Here is a 26,527-nt window from a genome sequence, read left to right as displayed (position 1 = left end):
TCTTGATAAACTATTTATTAACATTAATTGATTAAAATCGTTGAATACTCAAGCAAAGCTATCCAATACGTTTCACCGACTGAAATTTTAATAAATTTCATAATATAACTCTTTTTGCTGGGTGTTCTATTTTCTTGAATTTGTTTTCGTAACACTACTTTTATTATCATGATGCTATGATATATTCCAATGAGTTGTTGTTTTTATTTGGCTTTTTTTATATTTATCAGCTTTTGAACTTAATCTGCAAGTCACCATGGTGGATGATGGTACTTTCCAAGTCATGTTCATGATCAAATATTTTCTATATCATCATGGACTTCAAATATGCATATGTATTGGAGTAGTTGCCAATAAAAAATTTAAGAATGTATTGTACAATATAAACACAAACATTAATCTGTTCAGAAATTCACCAATTATGTCAATGTGTATTTTACGTGTGTTTCATCATAAAAGATAGAGAAAAGCAACCAGGAACATGATTATATGTAAGAGTTTATAGTACTTAATTTACGTTATTGTCCGAGTTATTACACCCCAAGATCTTTAATCACATAGATCTTTCTTCTGTGATAGATGCGTTTCCCAGCAATACCTGCTACCAAGACTATTATCAAAATACCGACACTCGTCGCTGTAATGACTATAGATATATGCGGTTCACTCGTGTTTGAAGAAAATGTCTGCTGACTTGTATCGTCAAGAAGTGTATGCTGACTAGTGTCTACACCAAATATTAAGTGATCATTGTTTTCAGTGGCTGTATTCTCGCTCCAATTTACAAAAGGTGTTTGCTGAGTCGTGTATTGAGGAAGAGTTGTACGTCTTTGCCGACTCGAGGTGACATTTATTGTCCGCTTACTTGTGTATATCCGTGGTTTATCAGTGAACATCGTTTGTTGACTCGTGTCTCCTTGAGGTGTTTGTTGAGTAGCGTCAACAGAATGTTTCCGTCCCAATCCATCAACTGGTTCTGTGTCCAATGGTGCAGGCCAAGACTTCTCAACGAAAATGGAAAGTGACACAATGTTAGAAATATGGCCAATAAGATGGTTATCATCTTTAGCTCTCACAGCAACAAAGTAGGTAGTGTTTTCATCAGATTTATTGTAAAGGTTGACAACGTAATGTTCAATGTCACCTGGGGGTTTTGGTACAATGTTGTTTTGAAGCGTCTCTTGCTCATCTGGATTCCTTATTAGATCTGTGTGATTCTTTGATATTCTTATATCGTACGAATGTGCTGTAAAAAAGTAAGTTCACGCGTGACTTTCCTTTAGAGAACAACAAATGACTAAAAACTTTATATCTTTTAAGTATTGCGCATATTTTCCAACCCATAATTGCAGCTATGCTATGAGGTTTGAATAAGCTACTTTTAAGGTATTTTGATTTCTTTTGCTTCTTCCATTTTTACTGTTAATTTTTTACGTTAGTCCATGTCAATTCTTCTTTTTTTTCTTTGTTTAGTCTGTCATCTGTTTCTATTTAATGAATCTTCTAAATTACATGTATATGTCCGATCATATTTGCCTATGTAATTATTACAATAACAGACATTACTATATATCAATATAATTACCTTGTCCTGTATCGAAATCATCACCAACTGCTTTCCATGATAATGTAAACTTTTTCTCGTCGTCGATATTCTGTAATGCTAATGTCGTTATAGCAGAAGGGGGGATATTATCAACATCCGGTGTTTTGGAAGGTACATAATTCTTCACAATAAATGCCTGACTGATCCCAGTCCGCATGAATGGTGACAATATTTTTCCTTTGTTTTTACCTAAAATAGTGCATGCATATATGTAGTATCGATTTGTTTATATTAACATTTATTCTTTGAGTGGAAAATCTGGTTCCTGTTCATATGTAAGGTGTTGATTTTTAAATTTCCGATATGTGTGGATATGCAAAAGTACGGAAGCATATTCCTGAAAGATCACCTTGATGTGTGTTAATTACAGGGTTTGACAATAAACTCAAGATATGACACTTCATTGGTAGATTTTGGGTAGTATCAAGGCAATACACTTCATTGGTAGATTTTGGGTATCAAGGCAATAACTTCATTGGTAGATTTTGGGTAGTATCAAGGCAATAACTTCATTGGTAGATTTTGGGTAGTATCAAGGCAAGACACTTCATTGGTAGGTTTTGGGTATCAAGGCAATAACTTTATAATATTAAACGATCATATTTGATCTTTATTTGGGGAAAAAAGAAATTAGAATAGAGTTTTCACTGTACAATTGGGAATGCTAATGACTTGACTTTCCCAAAATGTCCTACATATGTACTGTACAAGTTGATATTTTTACTACGGTAAAATGAGGGGTAATAATAAAATTACCCCACTGATAAAATGTAGGCAGTAATTAAAAGGAAAATCTGTATAACAAATGCAAATATCGGTAAAAACTGGAAGGTTAGAAAATAAGGGTAACAGCAAAATCACCGAACACTTATTCGACCCATAATCATTTTCAAATTAAATATGACAAAATAGATATTACACCAACTGAAACCGCAATGGTCCCGACTTGGTACAGATATTTCAAACGAAATGGTGGGTTAAATCTGGGTAGTATAGCGTCAATCCTCCCTCTTCCATTTCGGTGTGAATAATCAGTTGTCATATTTGCATAAAGAATAATAGAAAAAAAATATTATTCATTGTTTTAGAAGAAACCGAGTATTTTTCAACAAAGAACTGACAGCTGAAAAAGAATTTGGTAAGAGACCTTTTGACACGCTTTAATTTATTGGCTATGGAAATCAGAGTAGTTAGTACCTGCTCTAGCGTAGCGAAATAGCTGTGAAATATAAACACCACATGCAGGAATTGAAGGTATTTTGCTAAACAGGTAAGGAAAATTTATAATTTTATAACTAAAGTCGTCTCTTTTATCATAAATCTTAGTACTGAGATGACCACTGTTGCCGAATTCGAGATGTAGGTCCAAATTAGGTGCTGAACAATCTGTTTCTGTACTCTACATTATCTGGATATGTTTAAGGTCACCATTTCCAAAAGAAGGGTGGTTAATTGACAATACATCATCTATATATATAGTAAAGTTTTATGAGTTTTACGTTCATAAGGTTTTGTGAGTTTTATGCTGAAGGATGATATCAGTTATCCGAAATATTCATTGTAAATTTTACAATTTTCTGGAGTTGTTAAACATATTAAGACGTTAAAGTTCAGAAAATTCTATTACTTATTGTCCTTAATATATTTGTAGGAGCCAATAGGAACAAATTGATTTATGAAATACAGTGGAATTTTGGCAACCTCCTTTATGATGAAGAATATTGCTGGTTACAATAGCGTTTATTTCTTTTTGGAAAATGGTATATGGATAAACTTTCGATTCTCATCGTGGAGAGGCTCAGAATGAACAGGTTTAAAACGACAAAACTGAGTCATATCAGATATAATGATAGACAATCTGTATTTCATCGAAAAAGGGTCGACACCTTCTTTGTCGATTGCAAAATCTCTAAAGAAGGGTGACTGGAAGTGAAAAAAACTTTTATTCTGATGTAATGAACACCTTAAGGTAATTGTAAACGAGACAAAAGATAATTATATCTGTCTGAAAGTAAATATGATTTTAACAGGATCAGGTGCATCTAGACTTCCGTCGTCTTTAGCCATGACTGCGTTTATTTCTGGGATAGGTGTTGAATGACTTCAATACATTGATTTCACAATGGACAATTGATTTACACTGTACCTGGACTAGATAAATTCCCAAATACCTTTGATATTATCGTTACAACTGTAAGGCATTGCAGTACATAACTCTTTCATCAAAAACAACTCTCTATCGGTGCGGTACGGTTTACTATGTTTAGAGCTGTAAGTATGATCATGGTAAATGTTCTCGATGATTCGAACCTTCAAGTTAAAACATTGATCGTGGCCATGTTGATTACACAGGTTTTTTTTCAAAATGAAAGGTGGGTTAAGCAAGGTTTTATAGCGCACTAAGCCTTCCGCTTCCATTGCAGTCAAATTGCCAACCAGTCAAAATCAGTAAAATCAGTAGTCATAGCAGTACAGAACATATGAACAATAAATACGTAAAAATAAACAGAAATAATGTAAATCCAAGCCATGTGTTTCAAAATAAGTCTTGAACTTTGTGGAGACAGTGCGTCAAGATAAAATAATAATATACGAGTAAAAACTATAGAAAATTCATTTGTAGACATTATGAAAATCAATCATCTATAATCTGTTTGTCAGAAAAAAAATAGTTTTCAATAAGATGCGGGTATCTGAAATAAAACATTTTAGGCAGCTTTAGTCTTTTGTTTTGATAAGGTAAAATATATAGAATCGTAGCCTTAAACAACAAATTTGTGAGATATAAGATTATCTTAAAGACTTAAATAGTTTTTGAGAAGCCACATATGATACCACTACAGAATCAAATGGGAAAAATACACAACGGGTTAAAAAAAGGACGATGAACAAGCAGTTCCTTTAAATTTGTATCCTCCATTTTAATCAAATGTTATACGGAAAAACATATATGTTATTTTATGCTAAAGATATATCTAAATATTACCTTTGCCAATGTCAGACTGCGCTGCACCGGAAAAAGAAGAAGTGATTGTTGCATTGTCACCCTTAACTATTGCTTTTACACTATGCCTCCCGCTGCTTTTGATAATGTTTGCTAAAATATAAGCGGAGTAAATACCATCGTCTTTGACAATGTCCGCACCTTAAAAAAATATAGTAAGTTACTATACCTGGTAATTGATAATATTAGTAAGAAGTTAAAAATTGTTTAGAAAGAAATTACGAAGAGAGAAAACCACGGTTAAAGGAATACAGAACCTGACTAACTATAAACAAAACAATATGCCCTTCATTGATTCAGAAAAAGTAAATTGTCAAATCGCAGTCACAAGAAAAAGCCAGGCTAAGAACCTTTTTATTAAATTTATGGTTATTTAACTTACCAATGCCATTATCTCTGAGTTTAAGTTTAGCTGAAAACCCTGCATCATTTTCAATCACAACCGTTACGTCAGCATTTGATACCGGCTTGTAACCTTTCAGTACGGAAGCATAAACTGGACATCTCATGGTTGCACTATATGCACAATCAGCGTCTTTCGTCCATGATTTGACTTTAATCACGCCTTTATTTAAATCTTGTGGTTTTGACTGTACGCCTAAAGTACCCTGTATGGTGCTACCTTTGTCGGAGGACATGTGTATTTTATAACCTCCTACCTGTTCAATGTAAATAAAGGGTAATAACAAATTACTGAACTAGTAATAGTCAAAAAAGGGGAAGTCCTTATAATAAATAGCAAAACTAAGACAAGAACCGGAAAGTTGTAGTACTTCAATAGTCCTGACATGCTCCAGGGTCAAAGGGCGCTAAACCTTCCGCTTCTATCATGTACATGTAAGAAAGAAAAGCTCCACATGCAACACTTTGGGTAAAGCATCAGTTACCCCGTACTTTTACAATTTTTTTATACTCTTATAATTTTAACAGACTCGTTGAATTCTGTAACCATCCCCTAAGCGTATGATGTTTTTTTCAACGTCTAATTATGTAAAGACAGCTTTTGATAAAAAAAACTTCGACTTTTATCTAGTACCCCTGTTTTTCAAAGCCAATAAATTCCTGGCTAATTGAGTAGACCTCCTTAACCTAGCACGTCGGTCGCTGATCGCTTATACTACTTATATGTGGTAAGCAGTTTCGTAAATTTTGGTACTCGTAATTTATGGAAAAATAACTTATGTAATGCTTACAAATTGGGTGAGATAAATATTTGACGATACTTAGGCATGTTAGCTATATTTTATAACTATTGCAAGAAAACATCGCTTTCGTACAAAATCCTTTACCGTAGATTCATTCAAGTTATAAAAAACACAAATTCCAAGAAATGTATGCTATACCTTTGCTGTTCCGGGTAGCTTTACTACAATAACGCCTTGGTTTGAATCCTTTCCAACTTCAGTAATGTTTTTCCCGGATGGAGTTGTCACAGTTAGTCGAACCCCCTCCACGTTTCTTCCGGTAAACTGTATGACGGTATCGTTGCCGATTGAATCGTCGATAAAGAATTCACCTTGATATGGTTTACCACTATTTTGGGCAATATTTTTACTTTGAATCTATGCAAAAGAAAATCAGAGATGATAGATAAATACTAGATTTTTTAAATATCGATAACTCCGTTCTCAGAGTAATGCTTTTATATCATCATCATCATCATCATCATCATCATTATTTATTTTAAACAAACCTAAAAAAAAAACCTTGTCTTATTGCGGCAGTAGAGTTGATTTAAAAAAAATATTGAAGCCTTTAAATGCTGGAAGGATAACTTGGTATGAGCTTGCATAGCCTTCAGTTTACACCTTAAATGGCTGAAAGAGTAATCAAGGGAACCAAGGCTATAGCGCTAATCAAAAGAATGTAATCCAGGAACAAAGACCAGACATGGAAAACAGACATACACAACAAAAAACATAAAGTAACTAAAATCATATATACAGAGTAACAAAAGTAAATAAGCAACTCGGACTCCACTAAAAAACTGGGAGCATGGACCAGGTGCACCGGTAGGGAAAGCGTCCTCTGCTTTTCTAGAAACACCCGCCGAGTTGCTCATTAAAAGTCAAGTCCGGGGTAGACAAACGAGGAAAGGTAAACTATGACCCGTTGAATAAATCAGTTTTCATGGTTCTGATGGATACATCATAACGATCCACGAGTTCATGATGACGACCATAAAACTTCTGTAGTGATGACTTCAATCTTGTAGCAACATAACCCTGTTCCAGAAGCCTATTTGTTAGAGTTCTATCGCGATACAAAAAGTCTGCGTAGTTTCGGCAAGCTCTGGTATAACGTATGAGTTGTGATATGAACACTCCATACGCAGGAGCCGAAGGGATGTTGCCACAGATGAAAGGAAAGTTGACAATTCTGAATGAAAAAGTCATCACGTTTGTCGTAAAGTTTGGTCAATAGTTTTCCTTTACCATTGATTACTAATTCTAGGTCAAGATATGAGGCTGACTTCACAGTGTCTGTAGTATCCTTTATCTCAAGTTCTTTTTGGTAGATGCGATGTATCAAATCCCCGAAATTAGGATTGCTTAAAGATAATACGTCATCTATACAGCGGAAACTGAGATTGAAGGATCTAGCCAGATGAAAGATAGGTTATGCAATACAGTACCAATCCAGACAATTTCATATTTCTCATATTTTATTCTAAAATCACGTTTTACCTTTATAATTTTATTGGTCGTCCCCTGTGTAAACGGTTCTGACAATGCGTCAATCAAAGCTGTAGAATTCTGGGTATTTGTGGAATAAAAGTATCTGAATCCTCCAGTCGAATTAGCGATATGGCTTAGTATTCCATCGGCATTTGCACCTATCGCAAGTGTATGTATGATAACCCCACTTTGAATAATATCTGGCATTATTTCTTGGAGAATTTTGTCTCCATCTTTTCCATCTGTTGTAAGATAGATGATATTTCCCCTGATATAAGAGCCTTGCTTATCTCTGAATTCCTAGAGTACGATACACATTTAAATATTAAAGGTCACTTGTATTATAAAAACATATGAAAGTAAAGCAATTGTTTCAATGGTTAACTAATAAGACATGCGTAGCTTTCGATAAAAAGATGATCTAATTGCGTAACAATATAAGAGTTTATCATATATTTGGAAACGATATGGGCGTTTTTGCCCCTTCAATAACGCCGGAAGTTCCAAGTCAACATCAGCACCTAACTAATAACTGGCTATTAGTCCATCGACAATGGTATAAACGACATCTGTTGAGAAAGTAACTTTCTAATTATAAATCAATGAATTTTGTTTATAAGTGAATAAATTATGATTAAAAAATGACCTGAATAAGTCAACTAAAGTTTTTTTTTTTTGTAATGATTCCAATATGTGATAAAAAGATTATGACATTCCATTTTTCCTTATCAGCCAATTTCTTTACCCCTCGACGCATATCAGCCCTGGAGCAGAGCTCTCTGGCTTGGCATGACAGTCTTGTGGTGATAAACGGACCGACATGGAAAATACAATGTAACACTAAACAATCAGAACTTAAAAATGAATACAAATGATTGCTTTACCGATTTGTCGTCTACATCATAGCATGATGCGACCGGACTTTACGATTATACAAATAGTGCTACTTCTCTCATCTAATAGTTGATATATCTTACTTTTGCGGTAAAACACCAAATAATTTCCCATTTGTTTTGTCCTTGAACACATTTATTTTTAACTTCAGAATGTCAATTTTTATTAAAGTTGTTCATTCAAATGTTTCAAAATTGTTAAGTCTCTATCAGCTTCTCTTTACTTTAGTGTACATTCATATTCTCAAAAATACAGTATGTAAAGAATATATAGTATATGGATAATAAAAAGTAATGCTCTCATCTCAAGTCAATCCACTTCTTCAGATTACAATATTTGCGTACCTTTATTGCCCTTTTTACCCCGGATCCTATAGACGTTCCGCCCGTAGCAACTGATGGGAGAGCATTTGCCAAGTTTTCTCTGTCCTCTTCTGATGAAATTTTAGTCAGGGATTTTTTCAGATGTGCAACATTGGAAAATGTAACAATAGACAAGTATGTGCCTTCCGGTATAACAAGTTTTATCAAGCTGACAAGAGCGCTTCTTGCATATAGAATTTCTGCCTACAAAAATGACACTTTTGTTACTTGTTTATTAAATAACACTATAACAATAAAGTTGAAAAAGATAGCATTTTCCGTATATCTGTTACACCCTTCATTTTGTGCGTTATAAATCTGGGATATCGTGGCTTCGAGCAGACAATCTGTCTTCTTTGATATAAACCACTAAAATCCCCAAAAATCTTTGGTGACACAGTGTTAGCCAATCAATTGCACGATATGAGTGACGCTGACCATCAGCAGACTGTTCCTATATTCGGTTTAATTGTTGTTTTCGTGGTAACATATATATATACTCAATACCCGGTTTACACTTATATGTGATTTTTTGTAATACATGACAGACTGAGGGGTTTCTTAATTAAAGTCATTGGCTATCATTTAGGGTCCCTCATGGGCGGTGTAAAGCATCAATTGGAAACGTTTACACAGTCCCACGTCATAGTCATACCCGTGAATGTGGGTCATGATGTATTCATGGAAATTAGTTGTCATGTGCCCACGTTCATTCATTAAATTTATTTAAAGCACTACACGTGATTTAATGTCGATCCGTGACCTAGTGATCTAATTTTTGATCTGCACGCTGTACATCCTACAGCATTTGCTGAATCTTTGACCAAGCGAAATACTATTTGGGATAAAGTGCAAAATGTAATGTTGTTTCCGATCACCATTCTAAAATTTTGTAAAGTCGGAAGGTAGGGATTTATTTTCATTTTTATTTAAATTTTGAAACGAAATAAGTCATAGTGACACCAAATCAGAATACAATGAAAACCAAATCTGCAAAGATTAAACATGTAATAGACTTAGTCCACGGCCTAATCCCTTTTGGTTGGTCAAAACAAAACAATATTTCAGGAGCCGAATCCTAAAAAGGGATTATCCACGACCAAGAGCAAACTCCCGGCATGCGTGTTTAGAAATCGATTATAAATATTAACAATCAGTATTTCTAAGTCTGTTTCCATCTAGGATAGAAAAAAAACATCTTTGGCTTTATTTTCTTCTTTTTTTCTGAAAGACAGTCGGCAGATTTTTAAAATTATTTCATTTTCAAAATCACAAATAAAATCTTTTGGGTAAGGGTCTGAAGGAGGGTCGGTAGAGTGACCGTAAACACAACAATTTTTTAGGCCTTTTATAGGTGGTCTATGCATGTATATTACTCCAGCAGTGTTAGAGGTTGTCTGGTAAGCTATTTTCTGACTTTGTTGGGTATCGAGGAACGGAATTCCAACCTCTTACATTATAGGAGTAGTCATATATGCAAATGATATGAGGTTTGGGTTTTGGGTTCTCAAAAGCGGTTCTGAAATCGATTTTTTTTAAATTGTTAAATAAATTTTCAATGCAAAAATGTTCAGCATGCAGTCCAGGTGGTGATTCTTCAAATTGCATTTTATTAAGTTGAATATGGTCCATATTTCTTCACATTTTGCTGGAGGAAAAACTTGGGACACAATGTTAAATAGGACCTTCCTTTTACATACCCTTTATGAGTTTATGTTCCATACATGAACTTTTTGACGTTTTGTTGCAAAGCACATGGCATTTAGGAATCTGTTCAGTTGGAATAGTCCCATTAGCTGCCCATTACTGTAACGTGAAGTTTCGGGGACTCTACATTATACATATAGAGGTTAAGTACACGTGAAAGTAAAGTGTACATGTAAGTACATTCCCGAGGATCTCCAACGATTTTTAGCTTTGCAATATGTGTATATATGTCGGACTGCATGTACTGACAACTCTATATATGATTTTTAATTTAACCATTTTCTGTTTATGACTTCGTGCCAATAAAATAAAGTTAGTACATGTACATAAAAATATAATTTTAGTCTCCTTCATACTTAACTATTGTACACGTAAAATAAATAAGTTTTGTTAAATTTTGAAGAAGAGTTACAGGATTTAATGAAATAGAGATTCTAAAGAAAAGTTAATGACATTGTTGTGAAGTACTGAATGTACATACAGGTTATGTTGGTTCTGAAACCAAATAATACTGGCAGTGCCTCTGGATATATTGTATACAGCTACAAAACAAGTACTGTAGTATACAGTTTTTGTCCTAGGAAACATTTTATTTTTCAAGCTACAAATGTATATAACTATTTAGAAGTTGATGAAATTGTTTGATACAAGATTTACTTGAAATATTGATTTTGAAGTGTTAGCTGTGAGCCAGTATGGATGGATTTAGTCTTAAAGTCCTTCGTATACCGGTATTGTAATTTTGTTTCATAAGAATTTCGACTGTTTTCTGTTGAGTACATGACTGTAACTGAGAATTTTTTTCCATTATGCAGATTTATTCTCTTTTGTTTAAGAACTGGATAAAGACAAAGACATTACAGATGTAAATTCTTAGCAAATTACACACTACTGACTTGGTCCTAAGGAAGAGTAATTGACAGGCTTTTTAGGGAATTGGAAATGAAGCATGTCCAAACCCGGAACCAGCCGATATATATGTATATATTTAATATGATAGTGTCACCGTAAAAAAAATGCGATCGTACATGTATATTGGTATGGTGCTGACAGCGGTGTCCGTGTCGTCGTCGTCCATATTCACTTGATTTTCGTGCGATCACTTTAGTTATGGTGAATCAATTGTTATGAATTTTTTTTCTGAAATTTATATTATAACTACTAAAGGAAGGATTCTATTTAATTTGGAGTCATGGCCCCAACCATTTTAAAAATAGGGCCACCCATGTAACTGACAGATACCGCAGTGTTGGTTTCTGTTAATCTAAAAAAAAAATTTAGAATCCAGAATTAGAGCAACAAATTTTACCAAGCTAATCTACATAAAGTAAAATGAGCAAGTTCAACACATGCAAGTACACTTTCAAGAAAGAAGCATTGTAATATGTATATGACTTGTTTTACGGTGATTGTAAGCCATTGTGGAGTTTATTCCCCATTTATTGATATTAGTAGATATTTAGTAACATATGTTAATGGATATGTATCAACGTGTGTATAATTCAATTATTGATATCAATTAAATTATTGAGTTTTCTAGACAATGCAAACGCATTCAAGGCAAAAGGTATGTATGTTAATATCTGCTCTTTTGGCAATACCAGTCTGCGCACATATCTGCCCTTCAGGCAATACCAGTTTGTGTCCACACTTGTAAATATACGAAAAGGTATTTTATTTCTTATTTTAAACCTAAAATGCAGATATATAATCTGATGGATCTTAAATATGTTCTAAAGCTTTGAATCACACATTCCAAGTTTATCACTTCAAATTCAAGTAAATTAATGACTATTCTAATATTCGAAAGTTTCGTGACAATGTCAATCTTTAAAAAATCTGTTTCTTTGTGACTCTTTTCAATGGGGAAAAATGGATTCTGATTTGTAACAAGCTTTCTAATTAATACTGAAACTCAACACATTTTCATTTTGTATAATCCATTTTTGGAACTATGTCGTCATCTATGTCAATTACTTTGCACAAATATTATATTTCCGCTACACTTAAAATGACAACGGATGTAATACGAAAGGAAAATTTTGCGGAATGGTGAGTAGTTCTATCCACCTAACGGTGCTAAAAAATAGTTTAGATGTCACTAGAAGTAAAGTACAATAACTCTTCCAAGAACTTGGCACGAAGCGCGCAGCTCAGAAAAGAGGTAATGGTAAAAAATTTAAGCATTTTAACTATAATTTTAATATCGGATAGGGCAAATTCCGAACAGATTCTTCCGCCTAGTGCCTCCGAGGTTTTTCTTCTGTGTAACGAAAAAGTCTGCGTATTTCCGATTGTTGATTCATTGCATCGATTCAAATAATCCCGAACAAAAATACCCTTTGGTTGAAACTATAAAGCGGTTCATAAAAAAAGTGTATACTGGGCCAAACCAAATTATTTCGTATAACCTGTTCAATAGACGAACAATGTATATGTATTAGAAGTAAATTCACAAGGGCAACTATACAATTTTGCCTTGTAGTATTCTTTATGGTATTCATTATTAGATACATACACTCATACTTCCGGAGACGTCAATGACTAGACTGATCCTGTCCACGTTATTTGGTTGTATGTATGTAAATGTTGGTTTTGTGTCAGCTGATTTGACACCTGGAGTTGTAACTTTAATGAAATATATAGAAACAAATAAGACTGTAACATCTGACACTAACTCATTTGCATGTTGAAACATTAATTTTCTGGCGTATTTAATTTTCTTTGGTGTGTTTGTTTACAAAAGCTAAATTCTTGAATTGTTTGGGTCTAACAGAGTTATGGAAATGTTTTATCAATTAATTCATTTTGAGTGAAAAAAGAAGAATTCAAAATGCCATATAAATTAAACTAACAGAAACAACAATCTGGACTGTGTGGATATTTCAAGTTTGTAACCTGTCGTTTTTGACCGAACTGATATAAAACAAATGTAAGCAAGATAGATATACATGTATCGCAAACATACGATCATTATAATACATGTACAGTACATAGCTCGTTACCTTATTATATTCAAAATCCAACCCAAAATTGAACATTTACCTTTAAAGTCGTTATGTTGCCTCATAACATCCCATGCACTTTTGCCGTTACAGTGTATGTTTTGTAAGTTTGGAGCAAGATCATTATGGTTTGGCGATTGTTGGTTCCCTTTACTGTCACAAAACTGATCTACCTGTCAATATAATATTATTCTTCTGATTGGTAGAGACAAGATAGATGTCATCAAATGAGTCATAAGTTTAAGGTACCTTAAAAGCTATCTTAAGATACTTAATGTTGTAAAATATCTTAAAACATAGTAAATATCGCAATCTTTCAGACACTGAGTGAGTTAGTGCTTGTATGGTTTTAAAAGCAAATTAGCGAAAAGTAGGGACACAATATATAGTAAATGCTTTAGCAGATTGCTCTCCAAATTCTGTTTTCCTTTAGCGTTTATTAGAGAGATGGCATTCATAAATTACAACATACTGATGGTATGAAGGAGTGTCCCATAATTGATCCCCGGGCTGTTGATGTGCTGTCTCGGTTTGGATAAAACCGACATCCTTGCTCAGGCTTTCCTGTTCTGTCCAATGCACATAACTGATAGATTGATTTTCTATTTACACCCGTCACATTCACAGTACATCTACAAAGTTACCTCGTATATCAGTATTTGTTTGTGTAGAGTTTGAAGTTTAAAATTAATAGACATTCTGAACATTGAGACCTAGAGAAATCTTACTCAGTGAAATTTTTTTTCCAAAAAAAAAAAAACTACAGACTTCGTTTAATCTTTTGGTTTACAAAATATTTGTACAGTTTTGTGGATTAATAAACAAAGTGCACCCGGTGGGCTTTTATTAGTGTGCACCCCAACTTGCTTTTCGTTTTTTACGCTCCTATCAGACAGGTATATTCATCCAAAATACATGTGGCACAGCCCTTTAGTTTCAGCTTCAGATTGAACTTTATAGATCATATTTCATCACTATTTAATTCTTTATTTAGAGAATATCTTCATCTCATATGCCTAAAAGATCTTAAAATTAAGCCGACCACTACGGACACACTGCAGTCTTTCTCTTATGACCTTCATCACGAAATTAACAAGAGATTAAAGCTTTCAAATTAACTCTATGAAAAACGCTACAACTTTGATTTTCCTATTGTCGACTGTCCTTTTCTCTGAAGTAATATTCCGGTTGCCAGTGTACAGGGTTGTTGTCTCTGAACTCACTTGATAGATATTGCGATAGTTACAGTTTTCTAGATAGGGATCAGCAACTTACGGCAAAACAACATCGATCATGAATTATTAAAATGTCAAGGCGTAGACTCATAGCTAGGGGCGGACTTCTTTATTTTTTTCAAAAATTATACTCTCCCCTACAAAAAAATCAACTGTCTTGCCTCGCTTCGCATGGCCTTTAATTCTATGTACGCATCCCTCCTCCTTTCCCCCAACCTGAAATCCCTGAGGTCGTCACCCCAAAAGTCACCGTCACTTATAATTGATCAATCGACATCCATCTGACATTAATATTCTTCCTTTATTCTAAAACTTGGTGATCATTTACATTCAAGAAGATTCTCTTTGGAGAAGAAAGAACGCAAAAACCCCTTTTCCACCGCAGAGCACACGAGTTTGTGCTGTTCGAAATTAGTCACACATAAACTGTTTCCTACCTTACGGGTTCAAACTTTCCGTTTTCTAGGTAAAACTCGATTAAATTATTCTTGTTGTCTTTTGCTGATGCATACTCATCAAAAAGACCCCATCGAAAATGTCCCCATTCATGTATAAACAGGATACCTGATGGTGAAAGAAAGTAAGGAGAAAAATGCTGAAAACAGACTGTACATTACACAATTGAAGTAAACGTTTAAAACGATTGGTTTTGAATTGCAATATTACACAATACATGTACATGTTTGTATTTGCATTCAAATGAAAAAAAGGTACTTGCTAGAAGGTTTAAAACATTCAGCCTTTCTTTCGAAATAACTTACCTAAGTTGCCATAGTTCCCTGTGTTTCCCTGTCGTATGATACCAGGCGTATAAACTGTAAACATGGCCTCTCTCCCACATCCTGTCTGGCCCAGAGTATAGGGTTTGTCATCTATAGCGTCTTCGTTATCGTCTATAATTATATCAGACTTACTTCCTTCACTTTGACTGACTGATTGGTAATTTGATTTTGTTGACCAGGTTTGGGGTATACGGATGGTTATTTTCCGTAAAAAGACATGGTAACGTGAGGCCATGTACAACTTCTCTGATGCCTCGGTTAACCATTCCTTAAAACATTTTAAATGATAAATATATATAAGACGAAAGCGCTTACAGTTTATTTATTTATTTATTTATTTATTTATTTATTCATAAAGTGACTTTCTTTGTGTTTTCCGATTATTGCCATCCGCCTCGATGTGATGACATATATAATGATGAATTCTACTTTCGTTTTACTTTCGTATCTCGTTTCACTGAGAAAATGATACAAAAGGTATTAGATAGCATTAGCTTGAGAATATGCATTGGTTGTATGTATTGACCATGGAATAACCTTAGTAAAGTATTTAGGTATAACTTTAATATATACAGTCATAAAAGATGAAAAGGTATCGCGGTACCTAAAGGTACATGACTTGTATACAAAACGATTTTAAATAAAAAATGTTATGTTTGTTTGAGGATATACTTTGTTAACTATATGCCAGAAGTTAAATTGTAATTATAAGATCTTCCAGATTTCAGGAATATTCATAGTCTAAATTTCTGTAGCTCAGTATTACCCGTTTAGTAGAATAATATTTTTTTTTGTTTTGTTAAAGACGTACAACCATAGACCTGTACTTGTAGGTCTATAAACTACGAAGACATGCAGTACATGAGTTAGATCCATTCAATGGGCAGAAATTGTACTAAAATGCTGTTTAAACTATTTTTACATTTTACTATTCATGGCCATACACTAAAAAACCAAAGGAGAAACAGGCCGCCTTCTTGGATTTTAATTCTTACTTCTCTTTGAATACATGTACCAAAAAATAGAGTAAAAGCCATCATCGCTTCATGTGTATGAGAACGGGAAGTTTACATGAAACGATCGTTCCTAATTTGGTTCCTTGGTCAATATCATAAGCGATCCAAAGATCGCTAAAATGAAATGATCGGTTAGTATTGAAGTTATGTAATATTACCCAGTTTCCGATTCAAACACAGGAGCTCGTTTTTCAATTGACTATATAGGTCATATGCATTATCAGGGCTCGTATATCTATATATAGCCATTGCCAGTTGTTTAATCTGGTTCCTGGTAACCACTTGTTTTGGTTGAAAACGTTCGGGTCATCGGTTACGAAAGAGTAATCATATCAAAGGAACCAAGATTCTAACGGAAGTCACCCGATTTTAAAGCATATCGCATACGTGCCATTTTGGATGTTGAAATTAAGCCAGATTCAGTGGCAGAGAATATTTGACAATTAGCGACTTTGAAGACTTCAGCCTTTGGGGGTTTGTTTTGTATTCAAAGAGAAGTAGGTAGTGAAATCCAAGATGGCGGCCTGTTTCCCTTGTGGTTTTTTAGTGTATGGCCATGGAAATTAAAATGCAAAAATAGCTTAAATAGCATTTTTGCACAATTTTTGCCCATTCAATGGATCTAACTCATGACCTCAAGTCCATGTGGGTAATTGTTATGCCAAACACAATTACCTATGTATGTAAAAATCTCTTGAATGTATAAGATTCCTACAGTTTTGCCAATCTTGTAAAACTAATTAAGTAGCACTCCACATAAGAATCATGCAAAATGTGATTCATGGTTGGGAAGCCTAGACATTTTTATTTTTTATGTTTTGTTTAAAATGTCAAAAGTAAACAGAAAGTAACATGTGGCTTTTCAAATAACCCTTGTTTATAGGAAACAAAAATTATATAGAATATACTGTAGAATTCAAAAATGAAGGGAGACAACTCTATAAATGACATTTAGATACAATAGAAACTGTTGGATTTCCAATGTAGATTATTTCCTTAGAGCAGACAGATTGGAATGAATTATAATACATTCCATCATAAAGACCTATAAAGCAACTTAATCACAACTTTTGTTCTTGAAACACCAATATCCGTCAACTCACAAATCAATTAGGAGCAGACCATTTAACTTCATGGAGAGTGGCATTGATCCAAGGTAAAAAAAAAAAAAGAGATAACGCCATAAAGTTAAATGGTCCGTTTAATTCGATTGTTTTCCTTTATTTTTTTTAGTCCACAATAGTAAAGTTTCTATCGATTTGTATGCATTGTGTCGTTTTTACGCCTTTCGGTTACTTTTTCTCTTGCTTTCTGATTTGTCCTGATATGTATTTTTGTCTTTATTTAACTTTATTTTTACTTGGAATTTTTATTGGGAAAAAATCGATTAGTGTGATGTACGGTGTTTGGGCGGATACAAAAATGTGTCCGTGCTGTAACTTAAACAGCCTTTGACGGGATCTTTTAAATTTCAGATATGGTGTTACCTGAGCATACGGAATGTCTGTATTGAAAGTTTTTTTTTATCTTTCATAGCGAAATAAGATGGGACTTATAGATGAATTCAGTTCTAACCTCTCAGGGGAAGTGTCAGAAAAGCCGGCTGTAGGACAATTCTAAATGTGTCACAGAACAGTTCTAGAGCCAGCTCTTCTGACAGCTCTAGTAGAGCCGGCACTACGTGAACAGTTCTGCTACTAGAGCCAGCTAATCTGACAGTTCTAGCAGAGCCTGTTCTACGAGATCAGTTCTACTAGTAGATCCAACTCTGCTAGAACTGTCAGAACTGGCTCTAGAAATGTCCGAGAACTGTTCTAAATCTGTCATAGAACTGACAGTTCTAGGACAGTTTACTGATAGGTTAAAAGTGATCTCATCTGTGCAGGGAAATCTAGTTTACTGACAATTTATAGCCTCTTGTTAGGTTATTATATATGGAAGAATTCAACCGTTGTTTCAGAATTCATGACTTAATCATTTAATTTACTGAAAATGAATATCAAGTTGCCAAAGTAATATAAAATCAAAAACCTCAATTTTCCGAAGTAGCAGTAGGTCTTCTGGAATACTGTCTCCAATAAATACGACAATATCTTCATATCCATTGCCTTCAAGTTGAATAGCATAACAACTTTGGATTAAACAGTAGATGAGCAGTCTGTATACAGCTAAAGATTTCATTTTCTCCAAATCCTTTCACAATCGTAACAGGAATCTGTCAGTTCATCGCTGTCAATCCTGGGAGAAATTCAGTTTTTGCTTCTTGAAAACTGCTACTAGTGTTTCGAATATAAGTCAGTTTTCTGATAGATGTTATGACATATTTGAAAGTATCATACTTACATGACATAAATTATATGTATGATATAATAACTTCAATTTAAACCAATGGGCTGAAATTAATATAGAAAAAAAATTAACTGTTACGAAATTTGAACTGGAACAGGAAAGCATTATAATTTGATGTTAAAACGCATAATTGCCTTTCCACTTAGCCTATTTCGGAGCATACGGAAGTACAAAGTGACTCAAGTAACTTTATCAGATATTACCAGCTAAATAATATTTATATCAACACTTCCTATAATAAAATGTTGTTATTTTATATTTTTTCGAAAGTTGTTTGATATCGTTTATTACGGAAGTGACATGAAAAGATTTGGTATTTCGTGTACTCGACTTGATGTTATTCACATAATTTCGTGTGCAAAACTTAATACAGGTCTATTCATTCTCATTACATGTGGAATCAGAATGCTGGCAATCTATTTTGTAAGCCATTCATCGCGTAAAAAAGAACAGGACCGCCAAAAACTATTCTTTCAACGAACACAGGTTAATGATTTCTGCAATATAAATTTAATACTTCAAAAAATGGCGATTTCTAAAAGTGTGATTTAAAATTTAGTCACTCATCAATGCTTCTTTTAAAAAATTATTTCAGATTTGTGTATAAATAAAGAAAAAGATCATCATGGTCTATAGAGGTAGAAATATCACATATTGCACATGCCGTCAATCACATAGTTTTTCTAACTACACATTGACTATAGTCTACTTGATATAAATCGATCGTAGAAAAGTAAAGTGAGTGTAAATTAAGATTTTTGCTCTGACATATTGACAACTATGTGGTCACGTGGTGGCGTGCTCGCCTCCGGTGAAGGAGTTCGTTGGTTCGATCTAAAGATTATAAAAAAAATGGTAATCTACTGCTTCTCAAACAAGGAGATAGTTACTACCGGTTTATTCAGAGTCAGAATAATGTGTCCGAGAGGGGTGACATGTCTACTTGCGTGCAAAATTCACAGTGATTCAGTGCCTTAAAATTCCGTCTCGGCGTGCCGGATTAGTACTCAGTAGGTTCTGTTATATATCTTTTATTCTCGAAATACCAGCATTTTTTATATATTGATACAAATAAACAACACAGATATAATTATAAACACTAAAAATGATAATGAAACACATGTACAACATGTAAAGTTATTAGGAAGTGCACTTGGAAATTTCATTTGAAGTTATCACCCCGGAGAGTCTAATTTTTCCGACGCAGTGGGTATAGTTTCGCTTTTTACCCTTTAGGACGCTCTTCCATGGAAACGCAAGTCACCTGATCGCAATTCTGTTTCCCGATTGCTCAAATACTGATAACTTAGTGGTGTTCAAAAAAACGGTATCGAAAACTTGACATAGCGTTCAAAAACTGTATCGAAAATTTGAATTGCATGCCATATGTTATTCTTGAAAGAAATGTGGAAAATTAGGAGTAAAACTTTACTGCATCGGCTATCTTTTTTTTCAGATAGTACTTGTTTGTTAATGATATGAATAAATTTGCACAAATTATTGAGATCAGAAAGATGTTAACTGTTCATTACAAAATTTTTCATGACATTTGGTCTATTTCTAAACTTGTTTCCAGGGAAAAAATTACTTTTATCTACGAAAGCCGAACATGTAAATAAATAGTGATATTCATCCTCTAAAGCGTTATCTGCACATAAGAAACACTTTCTATCACCCCTGGCAATGTTCCAGTCTCCAGATTCTTGGTCCTAAACCTAAATAAAGTTTTTATATTTTCTATCTTCTAACACATTGAAATACAACTTTTAGGTTCTAGTTTATTTTTTTTAAGATTCTGTAATTTCGAGTCTTTGGAGAAATTTACACATTAGAATGCCAATTCTGTTGGAATTGATCCATGAGTTTCTGTTTGGCTGAATTGTATACCAATTCAACATTATTAATATTCTGAGTCAGAAATACATATGGATAACCACATTCATTAAGAATGCTTTTGACAAAGTTTAATCACATAGTGTTACCAGTGTATTTCATTAAAGCAAAGTTATACAGAATTGCAGGTGTCCGTCTTGCTTGCCGGTGATAAAAATTTGCCCAATATTTTATCACTCTCAAATTTATACGCAAGTCCAAAGGGTGTCTTCCTAATTCACCATAAATCATAACATCTGGTGTAGATTTCTTTTCATTCAGAAGAATTTTGCTAAATTTTAAGTGGACACGTTCACTAATAGTATTGTTGCCCAAACTTCGATCTTATTGTCCTGAAATACGTGAAATAACTGCAATAAAACGTAAAAATAAAAGCAACTAATCGATCGTCATATCATAAAACAGATTTAGCAATTCCGAAACTCCCTTTGCATATTACAAAAAAGCCATAAGAATACAGCAGGATGAGCAAGTCAGTTAGAATGCCCGTAAGTTCGGCTTAAAATTTTCACAACACAGTGATTGATAGACAAATTAGCTGATAACTGAACATCACTAAAGCATTACCTGAAGCATTCAACTATAGAATTTTACAATCGAGTTAATATGGCAAAGTGAATGGTTGCCAATGGAGAAATGTAGCTAGAGAGAGAGAGTGGGCACTGCCATCTCTGTAAATAAAATAATAGCATTCAATTCTGAATGTATATTCTAGTAGATATGACAGCAACGCTAATAGTATACTTATTTCTTTTATATTTCATAAAGTAAGGTCATGTAAAATAATTATATGTTTTGAAAAGTTGTGTAGATTCAGAAAGTGAATAAATACATGAAGTGATGTTTTAAATGAATTGGCCCAACTGTAACTTCCCTGTGTTATAAAGTGTAAACAGCGACTTGAGTGTATCATTTCTAGACAGGCAGATCTTTATTTAAGTCTCACCTCTCACATATACCTATATAATTAAAACAATTATTCATGATGTAAAATTCATAAAACTTATCAATTTTCAGATTATTTAACATAAAAAAAATAAAACATCACAAATTACACGTATACAACAATGTAGAGAAACACTACGCAGACGCTAGACTTCTGAAATAGGGTTACTAGTAATTTGCTACAAGATTGAAGTCATTTATGATCGTTATCCATCTGCACCATGAAAACTGATTTGTTTAACGTGTCATAGTTTTCCTTTCCTCTTTCGTTTACCATAGACTTGACAATTTATTAGCAACTTGGCGGATGATTCTAGAAAAGACGCTTTCCATACCGATGCAACTGGTTTTAGTAATTAATGGAGTCCGAGTTGCTTATTTTGTTGTTGTTGTTACTTTGTATGTATTTTTTTAGTTATATTATATTCTTTGTTGTCAGTTTTCCATGTCTGGTATTTGTCCCTGGATTACATTCTTTTTATTTCCGTTAGAATCTTGGTCACCATTCATTACTCTTTTAAAGATAAAAACACTGGTATTTTTCATATTTCACCCATTTTCATTTGAAAAAAACTTGAAATATCTGTCAGTCTCTATTCTTAATCATTATAAATCAACGTAAAAAAATATTCGATATCAAATATATAATTTATCTAGCATCTTACAAATGACAGTCTGGATATTAGAGCAGTCTGCTACTTTTTGACCCATCGTTTAACCAATTTTTATTTGGATGACATTTTTGACGGTCATTTCAAAGTGCAAGTCATTTAGAATTTGTAGAATTATTTTGGGTTATTAGATGTGTTTTCAAGTCCTCAACAATGTTTTTTCCCTATAGGATGGTTTTGTCCATTCCTTTTCATATTTGTCTACGTATGCGTTAAAAGTACACCCCTATACCAAAGTATATTACGTTTCAGGGTTAACTTGAGTTAAAATAACCTTTCTGAAATGCTTGATTGTAAACACAGTTCATTGATTTATTTGGTAAATTAATTTTAGTCCAATTCAAACATGATAATTAACACAGTCAAAGAAGTTTAAAGCTTGGGTTGACCCTGTGTGAACCCATAATTAACAAATCATCAACAGATGGATTCATGAAATGAAATTCGGTCGGCATCATCAAAGAATCTTACTTAATATAACAGTATATAAGAACATTTTTTAACTGTGACGAAGTCATTAAATCTTAATACTGGTCTAAATGTGTCACGGTAAGAATAATACAAGTATCATATTTAGATATCTCAAAATTGTTTTTAAGCAGCTCGCGATATATAAATGCTACCTTTTTTTACGTTAAACGAACAACTCTTTTATGCTTTTTTTACTAATAGGGAACAAAATACTTAATTTGATTTGCTATGCACTCTTGATTTGCTAATTACTGAATCGTTACCATAGATTTCATCATTTCTGACATTATTGAGATTCACTTTTCATCATAAGGCGAGTTACAAGTGCCAGTCTAATTGCACAATAAACTAGTTAAGCCATTTTCATATTTTCCCTCAGGTTGATATGGGTGAAACAAACATGACCAAATCTAAGAAGAGTTCCAAGAGATTCAGAACTAAGTACACCAAACGACAGGTATATTTCATTTAATACAATAGTGATATATTTGATTTCTTTAAAATGTATATATTTTGTTGACTGACTGACTAATTAGACATTAATACACACACTTAATAGTCCAATAATGCTAAATTACAAGCAATCAATATAAGACTAAAACCTAGCTATACAGTTCTTCAAAAATGTATACATGACTAAAACCTAGCTATACAGTTCTTCAAAAATGTATACATGTATTCGTAACTTTTCCCGAGGTTTATAGTTAATAAGATGAATGTGTATATTTTCAGCTTGAAGCCCTTGAAACGTTATTTACAAACGACCACTATCCGGATCCGTGCACTCAAGACGAACTAGCTGATCAATTATATCTCTCTAGTGACAAAGTATCGGTGAGATTATCTATTGTTTTAAGTCTTCCAGCCCATGTCTAAATCATCTATTGAAAACATTGGAATGTTTGATTAGATTATAAAATACAGACCTGGTTAGATAAAGTCTATGCTATTATGTAACACTGAAAATATACCGTACTTTTTCTCAAATTACTTGATTAATATTCGGTCGGTACGTCACGTAAAAGATTGATAACCTGTTGTAACGAGGCTAGTAATAATATCAAAATATCAAAATATCAACAGGTTTGGTTTCAAAATAGAAGGTCCAAATTTAAGAGAGAATCCAAAGAAGCTAAGGTAAAGTGGATGAGAGAACAAATCTATGACCAAGAGAACAGACACTCGACTCTTTGTTTGCCCTGGGCACCACATACCAATGCTCATGTTAAACCACCACCGGGAGAGAAAAGAAACCACGTCTTATCAGCGTCGCAAAAGAAATCGATGTCGACTGACGATGCAAAACCTTCGTCCAAGTAAGAATATGCTATTTAAATGCTGGAATCTTGCTAATTTTTGTTTTTGTTTTTTTTTTTTTTGTTTGTTTGTTTGTTTGTTGATTTTTTTTTCGGGTGGGGGGTTGTTTTTTTTTAATCTGCAGCGTATTATTACATTTTTATTCATGCGTGGTCTATGTTAAATCAACTTGCTAAAATGAATTGTTATTGAACTTGTGTCAAACAAATTAATGTTTATTTTTTACCGAATTTTGAATAAATATGATATTTGATAACTACTTTTATCGATAAAAGCAGTGACAAAATCGCCTTCTTAGCAAAATAAGAGGGCGTCTATACAAATAACCAACAAGTGGGTGGCACGTGACAAATTTCGTTTAAACAATTGTTGGTTTTTGTAAAATGCAAATTTTAAAGAGAAATAATTTACACAGAAAGTATTCAAGTTCATTGAAAAAAGGGAGACAACTCTTTATTTTGTGCAAAATTTGGTTGCTTTCTTAGAGAACATACAAAATTACACTGGAACAAAAAGTTGAGTGGCATATAATACCCATATCACAGGAACTGCTTGTTAATATATTTATTTTCTTTATTTTTAGCTTACACTACAAGCCAAGTCCGGTTGTACAACATGCAACTCCGCTACCGTTGGAGAACGGTCTGAATTTGGTCTATACACCCCAACTTCCTCTTGATGTTCTATCCTGTGCTGGTGAGATACTTAGGGAAAACCATATGACTTCACCAACAGTAAGACCGGAATTTTCTCCGGAGATTCAATATAATGGATATTACGGTACAGTCTGGTCGAGTTATATGCCCAACCCCACTGCCCCGTCTCAAGTGACCTCCTGCATGTACAGTGGTGGATTGTTTACTACGCCGTTACATCAACAAATTACTTTATTGTAATTAATTGTACATAAACATTATATATTTATTTGTTTTATTGTATTTTGTATATTCTTCATTAAAGTGCGTATAACTTAACGTTTTGTGAATTTCATTAACTCACAACCGACGACTGACCTTTCAAAACAGTTTATCTCTAAACCAGAGTTGATTTAGATGGTTGGTTTAGTACTACATAAAATAGAACCAGACTAAAGGAATTCGGAGATCTGTTTGTGTTTTGAATCAAAACGATCATGGTATGACAAAAATAAAATACATTGCAACCAAAATACGACTAAATCACGATGTATGTCTTAAACAGTGTTTTTCTATGATTAAACGATTAACATAGTGCATCGGACATTTTGTTTTAAAGCTGGCATTGATAAAGTCATAAGAATAAGAAAAAAGGTAATATTCAGAAGAAAAAAAATGGTCTTTCCGTCTGAAAACATACATCATGTATTCATTATGTTGTCCATATATTCTAGACAACCAGAATATTACAAGAAGTCATCATATTTGAAATCGATTTTAGATGACACCGGCCTGCTAGTCATTATGACATACATGTACATGTAACTGGATTGTACTATCTTTCGACAATTATTCGGACGATGGTGTTAAAATACCAACAATACCTGTACAGGTGAAACTTATTTTGAATTCAAACTTTAAAAAGCTGAAATTTTCCAAATAAAAGATAACTGTTGAAATAGACAGTGGGACAAAAATTTTAAGAGAACAAATGATATGCCATCCATGTATATAATTTTAATTGAAACAACTTAAAAAAAATTGCCAAAAAGTATCAATCAAAAAACATCACAGACAATCAATCAGCAGGAATTCTTTCAACGTATGATAGAAAGCGTTACAGGCTAAAAACCACTAATTCCACTTCCCATAGGCTTCTATGCTAATTTCACAATATTCAATGGCTTCTCTGGACTTTACCTTAACTTTAACCTGCAGATGACTATATATCAGCATGATTCTACATATGTCAGCTCACAATCCTCAGAATGGCATGTGGGGTTAGCAGACTTGCAGTGCAGTACTGGTCACCGGAAGTGAAGGGTCTATAAATAGCATGGGAAATCCCAGTGTTTTCACAAGATAGGGGTATATTTAAAAATCATTATGGAGATTAGGCTTCACATCACAAGAAGCAAAATGCACCTATAAAATGTACAGAAATGTTTTTCCTTTCAGAAACTGTTTAAATTTTTTAAATAAGATGAGAACTTTTTTCACAGCACTATGAGGAACAGGGGTAATTTCTGCGTAGGACTATTTTTGCGTACGTTCCAAATGCTCATTGGTTGAATTGGTGGTCTGTAACCTAAAGAGTCACTTTTTGTCTTAGAAAAAATAAATAACTATACAGGTATCTTCCTACACACATACTGAATGCATTTGCAAAGTTTCAGTGAAATGTGACAAGCACTTTTTTAAATATTTGATTTTTAAATATAGGGTAACCAAGTTGTGCGAGCAAAAAAGTGAAAATATTCTACCATACTGAAATGCATTAAATATTTGCAAAGAACTTTTTCAGACTTTTCAAATAAAAAGTATCAATCACAACTTGTTTTTTAACAATATTAATGAAGAAATAGTTTTAAAAGTAATCATTTTCTGAGAAATTGGTCTATTTTTAAAAATTTATTTCTGACATGCCTCCCCCTTTTTCTTGATCACATGTCAAAAA

At 33.4% G+C, this 26,527-nt stretch overlaps 2 protein-coding genes across 4 annotated transcripts; one reads left to right on the top strand and one right to left on the bottom strand.

Moving 5' to 3' along the window:
* LOC148618907 (calcium-activated chloride channel regulator 1-like) lies at positions 1-18,656 on the bottom strand. 2 transcript variants are annotated; one of them, XM_088578258.1, is made up of 13 exons: positions 18,321-18,656; positions 15,253-15,541; positions 14,929-15,055; positions 13,729-13,888; positions 13,297-13,429; positions 12,770-12,879; positions 8,527-8,748; positions 7,298-7,588; positions 5,954-6,172; positions 4,993-5,269; positions 4,593-4,751; positions 1,586-1,795; positions 1-1,246 (listed from the first exon to the last, which is right to left on the bottom strand). In XM_088578258.1, the coding sequence occupies exons 1-13, from the start codon at positions 18,468-18,470 to the stop codon at positions 534-536; spliced, it is 3,060 nt and encodes a 1,019-aa protein (XP_088434384.1). In that variant the 5' UTR covers positions 18,471-18,656; the 3' UTR covers positions 1-533. The 2 variants fall into 2 exon arrangements, with proteins under 2 accessions (XP_088434384.1, XP_088434385.1); XM_088578259.1 differs by lacking the exon at positions 14,929-15,055.
* Positions 12,263-24,893, top strand: LOC148618906 (uncharacterized). 2 transcript variants are annotated; one of them, XM_088578261.1, is made up of 5 exons: positions 12,263-12,303; positions 22,998-23,075; positions 23,351-23,452; positions 23,702-23,934; positions 24,519-24,893. In XM_088578261.1, the coding sequence occupies exons 1-5, from the start codon at positions 12,301-12,303 to the stop codon at positions 24,829-24,831; spliced, it is 729 nt and encodes a 242-aa protein (XP_088434387.1). In that variant the 5' UTR covers positions 12,263-12,300; the 3' UTR covers positions 24,832-24,893. The 2 variants fall into 2 exon arrangements, with proteins under 2 accessions (XP_088434387.1, XP_088434386.1); XM_088578260.1 differs by having other exon boundaries at positions 12,292-12,415.
* The last annotated feature ends 1,634 nt before the right edge of the window (positions 24,894-26,527 follow it).

Source organism: Perna viridis, chromosome 4 (assembly GCF_037379345.1).
Source record: "Perna viridis isolate PV_CMFRI_1.1 ecotype Kerala chromosome 4, ASM3737934v1, whole genome shotgun sequence".
Taxonomy (NCBI): domain Eukaryota; kingdom Metazoa; phylum Mollusca; class Bivalvia; order Mytilida; family Mytilidae; genus Perna; species Perna viridis.
This window is presented reverse-complemented; position numbering and strand designations above follow the sequence as displayed.